At 47.0% G+C, this 15,745-nt stretch overlaps 1 protein-coding gene across 1 annotated transcript in view; it reads left to right on the top strand.

Moving 5' to 3' along the window:
- The window catches only part of agap2 (ArfGAP with GTPase domain, ankyrin repeat and PH domain 2), a gene marked incomplete at both ends in the record, with an annotated part of 84,077 nt that overhangs the window by 30,275 nt on the left and 38,057 nt on the right, over positions 1–15,745 (top strand). Inside the window, 5 exons of the mRNA XM_084315592.1 lie at positions 7,926–7,984; positions 8,226–8,313; positions 9,092–9,177; positions 11,123–11,264; positions 11,971–12,105. Coding sequence (XP_084171718.1) covers positions 7,926–7,984; positions 8,226–8,313; positions 9,092–9,177; positions 11,123–11,264; positions 11,971–12,105 — 510 coding nt within the window. The remainder of the gene's footprint in view (positions 1–7,925; positions 7,985–8,225; positions 8,314–9,091; positions 9,178–11,122; positions 11,265–11,970; positions 12,106–15,745) is intronic.

Here is a 15,745-nt window from a genome sequence, read left to right as displayed (position 1 = left end):
AACCACTCTCCACCGCCGCCAGTCGAAACTCCAGGACGTAGTCAGTTACCCCGCCGCTCCCCTGTCGGAAGGTACCCAACCGGGCTCCAGGGTCCAGACCACGGGCTGGATGGTGGAACACCCTGCGGAGCTCAGCCACGAAGTCTGGATAGGAGAAAACAAAATCTGCATCCATTGCCCAGGAGGAAGTGACCCACTGGGCAGCCCGGCCTGAAAGCAAGTTTGTCATATAGGCCACTTGGGCCCCTCTAGAAGTGAATCGACTTGGTTGATGACGGAAAACCAACTCACATTGCATGATGAATGTGGCACACTCCTCGGGATTGCCGTCGAACAGCCGTGGGACGGAGAGACGGGGTTCCCGAGGTGCGGGATCGGGAAGCGTGGGAACTGCTGGGGCTGCGGGGAATGCTCCTGAAGGAAGTGAGGGAAGTAAAGCGTTAACGGTGTCGCACAGCGTGTGAAGCTGAACGAGAATACCAGATTGTTGTCCTGCCAGAGCGGCCAGGGACCCTTGAATAAGCTGGACCTGCTCCCTGAGTTCCAGTACAGCTGCCGCAGCCGCATCTAGCTGTAGGCTGTATTCCCTGGCTGACTCTAACTGGACTGCCGCTGCTGTGCTGACTCTCTTGCGGGCGCAGACCGCGCAGGCCAGTACGAACTCCTTGACGTCGCTCCTCATGGTGGGCCACCAGAATCGACGAGCCAGGAAGGAGAACGTGCGATGAACGCCCGGGTGGCAGGCGAACCGGCTGGTATGGCCCCACTGGAGGACCCGGGACCGGACTGAGTTGGGGACAAAGAGACGATGAACCGGTACATTGCCTGGAGCGCGATGGAAGCGTAGGGCACGCCTTACCACCCCCTCGATGCCCAAGGTGACGACTCTCTCTGTGTCGGCTGGGGTCGTCATATTGGTTGGATCGTAATGTTATGGTTTGACACCGACCCCAAACGCAACGACACAAGAGAGTAGGATTCAGAGTTGCCAAAAACAAGGGCTTGTTTATTAAGACTAAATAAACAGCACAGACTGGGAAGAGTTCAAACAAAGACTGGAATACAAGCTAGGATGAATGTTGCTGCTCTGCAGCCTCTCCCGGGATGGTAGTCAGGGGAAGCAGACGCTGACGTCAGAGCCGCTCTGCAGACTTCTCTCGGCAGAATCTCCGAGGTGGTTGCGGGACCGAGAGAGAGAGAGGGAGCGAGTTAACTCAGAATGCAGGTGGAACAGAGCAGGTGAACAGGAGAGGTGACTTGTACCCGAAAACAGAGTTATCCAAGTGACTGAATATTCGGTGTAAATACACACTGTGAGTAACGTTCAAAACACAATCCCAAGTGATAGATATCTTCGGTGCAAAATAAACACTGTGAGCGAAGTACAAATCCAATGTGATAATATCTTCGGTGTGTAAACACACAGTGGGAGATGTTAGGCCAAAATATTATCCCAATGAAACAATCCAAAAAAGGCTAAACGCTGGGTGAGTGACTGTCTGATAAAAAGCTGGAAATCTTCAGTGTTATAAAAACACACGAAAAACGGAATTTGATCAAAGACAGTCATAAAAAACTCACCCAGGCGTTGTGCGTAAAGAGCGTTGGAACAGAATGGAGCGAGCGCGTCGCCTCGGGGAAAGGGTGTCCAAGAGGAATGCTTCTTGAATATCCTGGAGGCAAAGCACAGGGAAACAACAGCAGGCAGCAGGAACGGCGAATGCAACTGAAATATCAAAACGATCCAACAAAACTTGAATGGGGAAACGGGGTATAAATAATCAGGGAATGCTTAATTGACAAGCAGTGACAGCTGAGGGATGTGATTGACAAGCGTGTGGTTGGGGGAGCACCAATCAACGACGTCTATGGGAAGAAGCGTGTGAATAGGGGAATGCAATGATTGACAGAAAACGAAAGCGAGTAGGCTTAAAGGAACAGAGCGAGTGGGAGAGCAGCGGACCAATCATCACAGTACTTCAAGAAGCCTGTGGTGGGGAAAGAACCAAACCTTACAACATTTGCACTTTGGTTTGATGCCAAACTTCTTTTCACTGTACTGTACCTGTGCTGATAATACATTTGAATATAATCTAATGTAATCTAATCTAATCTTCCTGGTACAAATAAAATAAAAAAGATAATTAAGATAATGTGACTAAGATAATTGCCAAGAAAAATAACTAGTCGCCTGTTTGTCCTTCAAAACTGACAGACCTTAAAGGCGTATATACCTTTTTAGATTGTATGCACATGGGAAGTGGAATCACACAAGCAGCACGTTGCCCGTGCCCTGGTTGCCTAGAAACCCAGTGAATAGGCTTTATTATACCATCTCCCCATCACAGATTTCAATGCTGCCTCTGGACAAATGTGCTATTGATCAGGGATGCCATTACGAGGAGTTATGGATGTGTCAGTTGTATCAAAGACCGGCCCTTTTGGTTAAAGAGACTCCGCAAGGTCACAGGTTTGTTCCCTGATGACACGGCTGTCGTGTCAAACTAGTGTCTTTTCACACGACACTGCTCCCATAGGTGTTCCTGTGCTCTGGTCCTCCTGGGAACATACATAATGCAGACCCCCCCCCCCCCTAAAAAAGACACTTTACTATATCTTTACTATCATTTTATTTCCTATATGTATGTCTTCTACTATTACCCTACCCATACCTGTGAAGCTATCACAACCCCTGTGCTGCTCATGAATATACATGACCCTCTCAAACCCCCGTGTAAAGGAATATAAATTGTTTACACTGTTGATTATTCTCATATTTTTATATTCAGATCAGATTCTATGGCCTATAATCTTTCTACTATTACCCTGCCCATACCTGTACCCCCCTCCCCCATGCTGCTATGACGCCCGAATTTCCTCAAGGGGATCAATAAAGGAATATCTTATCTTATCTTATCTTATCTTATCTGTAAGGGTCAACGCAATTCTGTTTTATTGGACAGCCTACTGTAGAGGGGAGCTGGATTCAAACCCAAAATGTTGAATTAATACATACAGTACTGGTGCAAATGGTTGACATTAAGCTCAAATTGGAATTTAGCCAGCTGGTTGTTTCCTAAACATCATATTGTCTACCATTACCTTGACCCATCACCATAACCACCTGGCCATGACCAGGAGAACATCAGGGTTCCTGACATAGTTGTGACTTGTGAGTCCAAAAACAGTTCTACCAGGGTACCCGCCATTGTAATCTACCATGGGACTGGCATGGTAAAAGTCATGTATCACAGTGGTACCAATTTTGTACTGTTTATAAATATTATATCTTTATTGTCTTTAGGGTGGGAGGGAGGACATGTCTATTTTTCAATCCCGAGATGATAAATGGTATAGTATGTCAGAGGAACACGTACACTGCCTGGCCCAGCCCAGTGCAGTGACCAATCACAGCTCTGCGCTGTCCACGTCAGCACGATTTAACGCGGCGTTACATTTTTAGCCAGCTGCTTGTAGGCGTCGCTGGGAGTCTCGTGGGAACACGGGCAGGCTGGCCGCAACCTCTGCAAACCACTTTGACGTCCGAGTATAAATTAGGCATTAGCTCGATGGGCTACAGGGACGCCCCATCTCTCTCACTCAGTACCCTGTGCCCTCCTGTCTGTCTCTCTCTCTCACTCAGTACCTGTGCCCTCCTGTCTGTCTATCTCACTCAGTACCTGTGCCCTCCTGTCTGTCTCTCTCACTCAGTACCTGTGCCCTCCTGTCTGTCTCTCTCACTCAGTACCTGTGCCCTCCTGTCTGTCTCTCTCACTCAGTGCCTGTGCCCTCCTGTCTGTCTCTCTCGCTCAGTACCTGTGCCCTCCTGTCTGTCTCTCTCACTCAGTGCCTGTGCCCTCCTGTCTGTCTCTCTCACTCAGTACCTGTGCCCTCCTGTCTGTCTCTCTCACTCAGTACCTGTGCCCTCCTGTCTGTCTCTCTCACTCAGTACCTGTGCCCTCCTGTCTGTCTCTCTCACTCAGTACCTGTGCCCTCCTGTCTGTCTCTCTCGCTCAGTACCTGTGCCCTCCTGTCTGTCTCTCTCACTCAGTACCTGTGCCCTCCTGTCTGTCTCTCTCGCTCAGTACCTGTGCCCTCCTGTCTGTCTCTCTCACTCAGTGCCTGTGCCCTCCTGTCTGTCTCTCTCACTCAGTGCCTGTGCCCTCCTGTCTGTCTCTCTCACTCAGTACCTGTGCCCTCCTGTCTGTCTCTCTCACTCAGTGCCTGTGCCCTCCTGTCTGTCTCTCTCACTCAGTACCTGTGCCCTCCTGTCTGTCTCTCTCACTCAGTACCTGTGCCCTCCTGTCTGTCTCTCTCACTCAGTGCCTGTGCCCTCCTGTCTGTCTCTCTCACTCAGTACCTGTGCCCTCCTGTCTGTCTCTCTCACTCAGTACCTGTGCCCTCCTGTCTGTCTCTCTCACTCAGTACCTGTGCCCTCCTGTCTGTCTCTCTCACTCAGTACCTGTGCCCTCCTGTCTGTCTCTCTCACTCAGTACCTGTGCCCTCCTGTCTGTCTCTCTCACTCAGTACCTGTGCCCTCCTGTCTGTCTCTCTCACTCAGTGCCTGTGCCCTCCTGTCTGTCTCTCTCACTCAGTACCTGTGCCCTCCTGTCTGTCTCTCTCACTCAGTGCCTGTGCCCTCCTGTCTGTCTCTCTCACTCAGTACCTGTGCCCTCCTGTCTGTCTCTCTCACTCAGTACCTGTGCCCTCCTGTCTGTCTCTCTCACTCAGTACCTGTGCCCTCCTGTCTGTCTCTCTCACTCAGTACCTGTGCCCTCCTGTCTGTCTCTCTCACTCAGTACCTGTGCCCTTCTGTTCCTTACCTCTGCTCTGCACCATCTGGACCGGCGACAGGACATGTAGGGGAGCTTATACACTGCATCACAAGCAGCTGCTGTCCCTCAGAATGGAGCAATATACCACATTATAACAGCAGATACATTATTTATCTTAGCTATCTCAGCCGTTAATTCAATCTTGTCTCGAGATCTCGTTTTTCTTCAAGTTCAAGTTCACGTTTTGTTTTATTTGTCACATATAAGGTACATGTACATTACAATGACATGCTTGGTTCTGTATGAGCCCCCCTAAGATTGTGCTTCATACAGTAAAAAAAAAGTAAAAATAATAAAGACCAAACACTATACAAAATATACAATATACAAAGTACAAAAATGCAAAATGAGGTAGAGATGTAGTGCAAATCTTTTAGTAATAAATATAAATAAAAGTTAAAAAAAATAATATGGTGTAGTGTTAAACATTTTAAAGTGTGTGTGCAATGAATGTAGAATGGATGGGTTAGTGTTGCATAGAGTCATTGAGCATCCGTATGGCCTGGGGATAGAAGCTCCATCTGAGTCTCTCTGGCCATGAGACTCCGGTTGAAACAAGTGGGAGGAGATAAAGAGAAAGAGGAAAAGCCCTCTTGCTTCAATACAGCTCAGCTTTGCTTCAAGGATTTTCTTTACAACTCATACCTCGCATTCCCCCATTCACACACCGAAGGCAGAGGCAACCATGCAAGATGCCGACTTGTTCATCGGGAGCAGTTAGGGGTTAAGTGTCTTGCTCAAGGACACTTTGACGCGCTGCCGAGAGGAGTCGGAAACAAACTGGGAACCTTCAGATTACCAGATAACTGCTCTACCTCCTGAGCCACTGAGCCACTCACTCCATACATTCCATTGTATTGAAATGAGTCAAATCATTCATACCATTTGCATATTCTTTTAGGAACATGCCAACATTATGGGAAATGTGTCTACTTTAGAGTCAGACAAGCTAGCCTAGCTTAAAACGAATGCCTAGCTAGCTGCTCTGTATCCGCTTCCATTCATTTGTGCTAAGCTAGGCTAACTTGCAGCCGGATAGCTTTCTACTACATTTACATTTTGTCATTTATCTGACGATTTTATCCATAGCGACTTACACGTTTTGTACAACAAGACAGCAGGAAGCGTAGAACTCTATCAGCTGAGTAACAATGTTCATCAAAGTGTTGAGTGCTTAGGTATTAGGACAAGTGCATGACAGTAAGGTTAGTTAGGGTTAGAGTTTTATTTATTTATAATTTTTTGAATTTCACATAATGATTGAAGAAGTGCGTCTTTAGTCGACGGCGAAAGATTGGACGGGTTTCGGCTGTCCTAACTGTGGTGGGAAGTTCATTCCACCATTGTGGGGCAAGGACCGAGAATAGGCGACTTCTCCTTGATGACCCTCCCGGAGCTCGGAAGATGCAGAGTGTAGGGGTTTTGAGGGTGTGTAGTGACCGGAGGTAGGCGGGAGCCGCTCCCTTCACTGCACGATATGCCAGGTCGAGGGCCTTGAAGCGGATTTGTGTGGAAATGGGGAGCCAGTGCAGGTCCCTAAGAAGTGGGGTGACATGGGCTGACTTCTGTAGGTTTGAGATCAGGCGGGCTGCTGCGTTCTGAATGAGTTGAAGAGGCTTAGTGGCAGTGGCCGGGAGGCCAGCGAGCAGTGCGTTGCAGTAGTCGAGGCGGGAGATGACTGTTGATTGGACAAGGAGTTGGGTGGCTTCTTTTGTCAGAAAGGGGCGGATCCTTCTGACGTTGCTCAGGAGGAATCTGCAGGTTCTGGTTGTCGCTGCGATGTGAGCGGAGAAGTTCAACTGGTCGTCAAGGACAACACCAAGGTTGTTGGCGGCCGGGGACGCGGTCACAGTTGCATTCTCGACTGTGATGGAAAGGTTGGTCAGGGGGGAGGATTTGGCCGGCAGGTGGAGCAATTAGGTTTTGCTTAGGTTCAGTTTGAGGTGGTTGGTCTTCATCCAGGTGGAGATGTCAGACAGACAGGCCGAGATCCGCTCAGAGACGAGGATATCTGAGGGAGGGAAGGAGAGGAAGAGTTGAGTATCATCGCCATACCAATGATACGAGAAGGTGATAATGTTACCCAGAGATTTAGTGTAGAGGGAGAAGAGAAGGGGTCCCTGGGGGACAGCCGTCCACAGGGGGCGGGTGGCAGACAGGGTCCCTCTCCATGACACTTGGTAGGAGCGGTCATTGAGGTATGATGTCAGCCATGTACAAAATTCACAGCAAGGAAATTGATATCTATCTTCTTGTCTGATTCTGGAGAAGGTAAACGCGGTAAACGGTAAACGCATTTCCCATAATATTGTTGTGTTTCTTCAGAAAAAGATTTTCAAATTTGATTAAAAAAAAAGAAAATGATATTCAATACAACACTGACATACTGGTTAAGATGGATATTTGTATTTGCTGTGCAGATTGAAAGCCACAAAGACAGATAGCAGATCACAGCTGTTCCTCCACTACTGTGTAACAGGCTGTCAGGGCAGGAAGAACTAATCTCAGCACTGATTTAATTTTCTTTCATTATAAATGTGTTTCCCCCCCCCCCCTCCCCCCTCGCCCCTTCCCCTTCATCTCCCACCTCCTCCATCCTCTCTCCTCCCCCCTCCCTCTTCCCTCCTCCATTCTCCATCCTCTCTCCTCCCCCCTCTCTCCTCCATTCTCCATCCTCTCTCCTCCCCCCTCTCTCCTCCATTCTCCATCCTCTCTCCTTCCCCCTCCCTGCTCCCTCATCCCTCCTCTCTCCTCCCCCTCCTCTCTCCTCCATTCTCCATCCTCTCTCCTTCCCCCTCCCTCTTCTCTCTCCTCCCTCCTCCATCCCCCCTCCTCTCCCTCCTCCCTCCTCCACCCTCCTCCCTCCTCCCTTCTCCATCCCCCCTCCTCTCCCTCCTCCCTCCTCCACCCTCCTCCCTTCTCCATCCCCCCTCCTCTCCCTCCTCCCTCCTCCCTCCTCCCTCCTCCACCCTCCACCCTCCTCCCTCCTCCCTCCTCCCTCCTCCCTCCTCCACCCTCCTCCCTCCTCCCTCCTCCCTCCTCCCTCCTCCCTCCTCCCTCCTCCCTCCGTCTGCTTTGTTTTGGTTCCAGCCGCGTGTGTCAACAGTCAAGAATGGACCTTTAGCCAAATCATCCAAGAGCTTCATCTGGTAAGAAACTAGACGTCTCTTTACAGATCGTTCAGCAGAATGAGCTGTTATCTCAATATTGTGTTATTGTGTGTGTGTGTGTGTGTGTGTGTGTGTGTGTGTGTGTGTGTGTGTGTGTGTGTGTGTGTGTGTGTGTGTGTGTGTGTGTGTGTGTGTGTGTGTGTGTGTGTGTGTGTGTGTGTGTGTTTGTGTGCGTGCGTGCGTGCGTGCATGCGTGCGTGTGTGTGTGTGTGGTCTCCAGGGTGTTCTAGGAGGTGTGTGCAGTGGGAAGTCTGCCCTGATCCACAGACATTTGACTGGGAGTTACCAGCCTCTGGAGAATCCTCAAGGTTAGTTAAACATGTTCGTTTAACAAACTATTTTTTTTTTATCCACTTTTTCTCCCATTTTCTATATTTTTCTCCCATCCCAATTTCGTATCATCCAATTCAACCCTCCCCTGTCACGGACGCTGTTTCTTGCCTCCCACAAGCCGGCTGCAATGTGGACTAAGTCATACATAGCACAAGTCCCCTCCGGTACTTGAGGTAACAGCAGTCGCATCTTTTCACCTGCGCAGCTCGATCTCTCAGTGGCGAGGAGTAACGTGTGGGAGGCTCACGCTGCCCCCAACACTTCCTGATTCTACTGCGCAGGCGCACCAACCGACCTGTAGGAGTCGCTGTCCACAACGCCCGATCCCCACCCATCAGTTTCCCACCCCCTAATACGGCCAATGTGTATTAGTACGGACGACCAGCTAAACTGAAAGCAAATGTGGAGCACTGGGCTCGAACTGACGAGCCCAGTGTCTCCAGCATTTCGTGGCGAGCGCCTTGCCCACTACGCCACTATTTTTAAAGGGACAGTTCAGATTTTTGGAACCCTGTGTTGTTTGTGTCAATTGGTAGAATATTTCCTCAGTACAATCCATGCTGTTCCTCATACTAACTCGGGCTACTTAGCCACAAACAAACCAATCCACTCCTTCCCAAATCTACAATTTTGAACGGTCATTTTCACCGTTTCACCATAACCTGGCTGCCGTAGAGTCTTGTTGTCAAGGTGATGTGCCAGCTTGGTGCGAGAGGTTTGGTAATAGCCCTGGTCTGTTCCTTTGTCCCTTAGGGGGCCAGTATAAGAAGGAGGTGCTTGTTGATGGACAGAGCCACTTGCTACTGATCACAGAAGAGATGGCACCCCCAGATGCACAGGTGGGTCAGGACTTAACCCTTTCACTACCACACGACAGAAGGATCTATCGCTTCAGACCCGTTTTTCCATAATACGAGACCTTTCATTATTTATTTTTATTTATTATTGTATTATTAAAGGTGCACTATGTAGTTTTGTAAGAGTCAGGGAAGTGAATACTCAATTTTCAAACTGTCCTCAGAGGAAACCTGTATCCCTGGAACACAGCTTGAAGCTAGAAAGCTTCCTGAAACAATACTATTTCATTGCTGTTGTTGTTTACAAAGGCAGGGCTCACAATTTAGTTAACAAATATTATTCTAGGCTCACGTTTGGTTCACAGTACCTACAAATTATTTTGTTGTAATTTATCTAAGAATTACAGTACATGTCTTTTGCAGGCTCTGCAAAAAAAATACCCCTCCCCCGAAACTGCATAGTGCACCTTTAAGAAGGCACATGTACAACTTCAGTCAACGGAACTGTCTGTTTACACGAATATGTAAGGGATAATGTATAGCTACGAGGTCATTGTCACAAAATAATTGACCGACACAGAGTTTAAAATACCGAGCCGCCTCTGCGAGGTGTTCTAAACGTCAGTGAAGGTCAATTATTTTGCGACGATGACCGAGTATAGCTATACATTATCCCGCTTATTACATGGCTAACTTACTAACAATATACCTAATTCATTTGACAAATCGCAGTTGTTCTGTGGCTCTGTCAGCCCAAATAAAGTGATTATTATTATCGCGGGCAGCCCGGCAGGTGTGTCTGATTGCACTGAAACAGTGTGTGTCAGTGGGGCTTGATTACTCCAGCTGCGAAAAACAATAATCACCGGTGGTTATCGAAAAATAATTCACCGCTGTCGGGGGCTATTGACCAATCACAAGCAAGCATTTCGGCGAATGTGAAAACGCCATGTAATAAATCATTATAATATGATGAAATAACCTAGTCATTATTAGCCTTATCTAAAGGCGAATAGGACAGTGGATAACATGAAATCAGGGTTAGAGAGAAGGGGGATTGACATGCAACAACGGTTCTAGGCCGGATTCGAACCCAAAACCACCAGAATGTCCCGTCTAAAGCCCCAACAAAAAGATTAAAAAACAAACATAAGGATGGGAGCCAGCTTTTGGCCTCCTGTCACATCAAGCATCCGGTTAAACAGGTCAACCTTTGTTTTGCCTGCAGGAGTTATCCTTCACCTCAGGGTGGCTGTCCTATATATGTCTGAACGTTCAGCAGCTCATGTAGGAGCCTCAGGTTCTACATAGCAACACTGACCTCATTTGCACGACAGTTCATAAAATAAATTGGGCGCAGTAAAGTAAATTGGGCGCAGGATTTATCCAGATAAAATTGTATTGCCTATATTTATGTCTTTCTACTATTACCCTGCCCATACCTGTACCTCCCCTCGCCCCTCCCCCATGCTGCCATGGCGCCAGAATTTCCCCAAGGGGATCAATAAAGGAATGTCTTATTTTATCTTATCTTAGAATGGGAGACAGCTGTGTCTGCTTTTTTGTTCATGTGTTTAGTAATGATTTGCACATAGATGGTTTTAGTAGATCTGGGCCTTAGACATATCTGTCTAGAACCCAGTCCTCTCCTCTCTCCTCCTCTCCTCCTCACCTCTCCTCTCCTCTCCTCTCCTCTCCTCTCCTCCTCTCCTCACCTCACCTCTCCTCCCCTCCTCTCCTCTCCTCTCCTCTCCTCTCCTCTCCTCTCCTCTCCTCTCCTCTCCTCTCCTCTCCTCTCTACTCCTCTCCTCTTCTCTCTTCTCCTCTCCTCTCTACTCCTCTCCTCTCCTCTCCTCCCCTCTCTCTCCTATCCTCTCCTCTATACTCCTCTCCTCTCCTCTCCTCTCCTCTCCTCTCCTCTCCTCTCCTCTCCTCTCCTCTCCTCTCCTCTCCTCTCCTCTCCTCTCCTCTCCTCTCCTCTCCTCAGTTTGCAAGCTGGGTGGATGCTGTCATCTTGGTTTTTAGTCTTGAAAATGAAGCCAGCTTCCAGGAGGTCTACAGAAACTACAGCCAGCTGAGTATTCACCGCAACATTACAGAGATCCCTTTCATAGTAGTGGGCACACAGGGTAAGACACACACACACACACACACACACACACACACACACACACACACACACACACACACACACACACACACACACACACACACACACACACACACACACACACACACACACACACACACACACACACACACACACACACACAGAGACACACACACAAAGTCACACACACAAAGACACACAAAAACACTCACACATTCACACAAACACACACAAACATACACACACACACACACACACACACATACACACACACAAACACAAATACACACACACCCATACACACGCACATACATACATACAAACACACACATGCACACACACACACACACGCACACACACACACACACACACACACACACACACACACACATACAAACACACACATGCACACACACACATGCACACACACACACACACACAACACACACACACACACACACACACACCCAAACACACACACCCATACACACACACACATACACATACACACACACACACATACATACACACATGCACACATGCACAAACACACACAGACACACAAAAACACTCATACACAAACACACACACGAAACAACGCACCAACACAAAAACACATATGTATTTTGAACGTTCAAGTTCTCAAAACTCTACCTCACGTGAGGGATCGTGCGCCACATAAAGCTGTTAAACATGAACTGAACTGAGTGTCGTGTGTCGTCCAGACAAGATCAGCAGCAGCAACCCCCGTGTGATCGACGACCTCCGGGCCAGACAGCTCTGCGCCGACGTCAGGCGCTGCACCTACTATGAGACCTGCGCCACCTACGGCCTCAACGTCAACCGAGTCTTCACCGACGGTACGTCAGTCCCTCCTCCACCGAAGGCTCCTAGTTGAGGGGTGGCTGTGTAGCGTAGAGGTCTAAGCACTCGCCTGCCAACGCAGAGGCTCTGGGTTCGAATCCAGCTGTCAGTGGTACCTCTGGCTTGGTCAGTTGTCCCTATGAACGGTTGTTGCAATAGCGACTCCTACTGGTCGGCCGGGGCGCCTGTTCAGCAGGGAGGGGATCTTGGGGAGATAGCGTGAACCTCTGCATGCGTTACGTTCCCCCAGTGAAACTCCTCACTGGCAGGTGAAAAGAAGCAGCTGGTGACTCCACATGTATCAGAGGAGGCATGTGGTAGTTCTACACCCCCCCCCCCCCAACAGTAGGGCAGCATGTGGTCGTCTACACCCTCCCCAGACCAACAGTAGAGTAGCATGTGGTCGTCTACCCAGACCAACAGTAGAGCAGCATGTGGTCGTCTACACCCTCCGAGTCCCCAGACCGACAGTAGGGCAGCATGTGGTTGTCTAAACACTCTCCAGACCGACAGTAGGACAGCGTGCGCAACAAACCAGGAAGGGAATTGACATAACAACTAAATTGGGGAGCTTACCCTTGCACCTGTATTTGTATTCTGGAGACCGTAAATATCTGAAGAAAAATACAGACAACCCCATTATTTTAAACATGATAGATGTGTGGTTTGACACACTCAAATATTTGAATATAAATACGTCCCGATCCGGGTTCAGTCCTATTTGGGGCAATGCCAATTTTAAATCAGGGCAAAACGATAGTGGATTTAAAGTATGGGCTGAAAAGGGGTTAAGGAAAGTGCAGGACGTATACAGGGAGGAGGATGAAGTATTCATGTCCTTTGCGGAAATATCTACAAAATATGATATTCCGAAACATAACTTTTTTAAATATCTTCAGCTAAGGAGTTTTATATCATCTCAGAACCATTCATTGGATATACCGAACATTTCCATCTTAGAGGTAGCAGTCACTAGACACTGTTATGGTAAAGGTCTAATTTCAATGCTATACGACTTATTTGTATCTGGTTCAGATGAATCATCTGAATCAAAACTGAATCAATGGAACGAAGACATAGAGGAGGAAATATCTTTAGAAGAATGGAGCGTGGCATGTAAAGAGGCACAGAGTCAGACAGTCAGTAGCAACCTAAAACGTATACAATATAAATGGCTGATGCGTACATATATAACTCCTGTTAAATTGCATAAGTTTAATGATAATATTCCAGATACTTATATTAAGTGTAGTGAGGAAAGGGGGACACTGTTCCACTGCATATGGGAATGTGTGAAAGTGAAAACCTTCTGGCAAGATGTTATTGATCTGATCGATCAAATTTTATCAAAGAAGTTGCCATTGAATCCCAAGCTTTTTATTCTTGGTTTATATCCTACCACCCCACATCTACAACGCAAAGAGTTTAGATTTATAGATATGTGCATATTACAAGCAAAACGTGTAATAGCTCTTAATTGGAAAAATGTTGATGGACCAAGAATTGGTATGTGGATTAAAGAAATGGCTTCAAATATGTCAATGGAAAAGATGGTGTATATTGTTAGACGTAAACAAAACATTTTTGATAATGCTTGGGGACCATTTGTGTACTTCTTAAAGCATAATTCGAATGTTGGGAACTTGCTTCAACAAGAACAGGATTAGGGGGAGTACTGTGGGACAACTCTTATTATTGTGTAAAAACGACAAGAAACACCCTTTACTTAATGTGTAAAACATTTTGGTTGTATTATTATTTATTTACGTTTATCTTTTATTTTTTATTATTTAAATCTGTATCCTTCCTATGTGAACCTGTTTTTGAAGTTAATTATTATTTTGTGTGGGGTGGGGTTAGGGGAGGGAGAACGGGGTGAAAATGTTTGCTGAATACTGCTCTGCTGATATACATGTTGTAATTTGCAAACTAAAACCCAATAAATATATTGTTAAAAAAAAACTAAATTGGGGGATGGGAGAAAAAGATTGACTGATACCGGGTATCTGCAGCCTATTAAAAAGTATTAAATTCAGAATTCTCAATAAGGTTTTAAAAAGTCTTAGATTTCATTTGCACAGGTATTTAATTTTTTTTGTCGGGAGATGAAATAATATTAAATATGAAATGTGTTTGTTTTCAAGTCGTTGAATACAGGAGCTTTGTGCAGCCGCCAGCGTCGCTATGTGTTTTTTTGCTAGTATGGTTGTGAAATTGGTATAAAATGTAGCTCTACAGTAAGTGGTCTTAAAAAAAAAGGTCTTAAAAAGTCTCACAGGTTCGACTCCCGGACCCGGTGACCTTTGCCGAATGTCTTCCCACTCTATCTCCCATACTTCCTCTCTCTCTCTCTGCCGGACTGCCCAGAGAAAAACAATAAAAAAATCTACCAAAAACATAATAAAAAATAAATAAAAGTCTTACCCTGCAGATACCCTGTTATAGTCAAAGGATTTGTCGACTAATCAATTCATATTAATACTTTTTTTTTCATACAAGAATTGCAGCTCAAAGTGCTTCACAGCAGTAAAAAAAAAAAAAAAAAAAAAGACAGGCATCAAGTTAGCACAAAATCACCAGATCAAGAGCAATGCATGAAGTGCAGACATAAAATAAACATACAATGAGCTTAAAATAAACAGCAGCTAAAAGGACAAAGTCAAGGTAAGGCATTGAACATTAAATTACATATTCATATTAGGATCTAACATCTTAATAGGCCTCTTTGTTTACGGTTTGATTGTCACTGATACACACTATAAAATAGACATTTAGACGTTTAGAGCTGTCAGAGCCATAGGTCTTTCTCATATACTCCGCCTTTTCCCCCGTTTTAAGGTACAGAGTTCACACGGCAGGAAATATTCAATCAACTCAGACAGTTCTATGGCAATTTTAAAATAGACCGTAATAGAAGAGTAAAATAATGCAATAGTGCAGTGCAATAAAATAGTTATCATCTACAGTAGGCCTACAGCAATCAAAGTGCTTCAGCACAGCAGTATTTTAGATGTTAAGCGTCAGAGCCATAGGTCTTTCTCATATACTCTGCCTTTTCCCCCGTTCTAAAGTACATTATATAACAATTACAGTTCTGAATTACTCCCTCTTGCCCATCCCTTTCTTCTCCTCCCTACCTGCCTCTCTGTCTCTGGCTCCTCTACCCTCCCTACCTGCCTCTCTGTCTCTGGCTCCTCTACCCTCCCTACCTGCCTCTCTGTCTCTGTCTCTGGCTCCTCTACCCTCCCTACCTGCCTCTCTGTCTCTGGCTCCTCTACCCTCCCTCCCTGCCTCTCTGTCTCTGGCTCCTCTACCCTCCCTACCTGTCTCTCTGTCTCTGTCTCTGGCTCCTCTACCCTCCCTACCTGTCTCTGTCTCTGGCTCCTCTACCCTCCCTACCTGTCTCTCTGTCTCTGTCTCTGGCTCCTCTACCCTCCCTACCTGCCTCTCTGTCTCTGGCTCCTCTACCCTCCCTCCCTGCCTCTCTGTCTCTGTCTCCTCTACCCTCCCTACCTGCCTCTCTGTCTCTGGCTCCTCTACCCTCCCTACCTGCCTCTGTCTCTGGCTCCTCTACCCTCCCTACCTGCCTCTCTGTCTCTGGCTCCTCTACCCTCCCTACCTGCCTCTCTGTCTCTG

Source organism: Notolepis coatsorum, assembly GCF_963971535.1.
Source record: "Notolepis coatsorum genome assembly, chromosome: 6".
Lineage (NCBI taxonomy): Eukaryota > Metazoa > Chordata > Actinopteri > Aulopiformes > Paralepididae > Notolepis > Notolepis coatsorum.
This window is presented reverse-complemented; position numbering and strand designations above follow the sequence as displayed.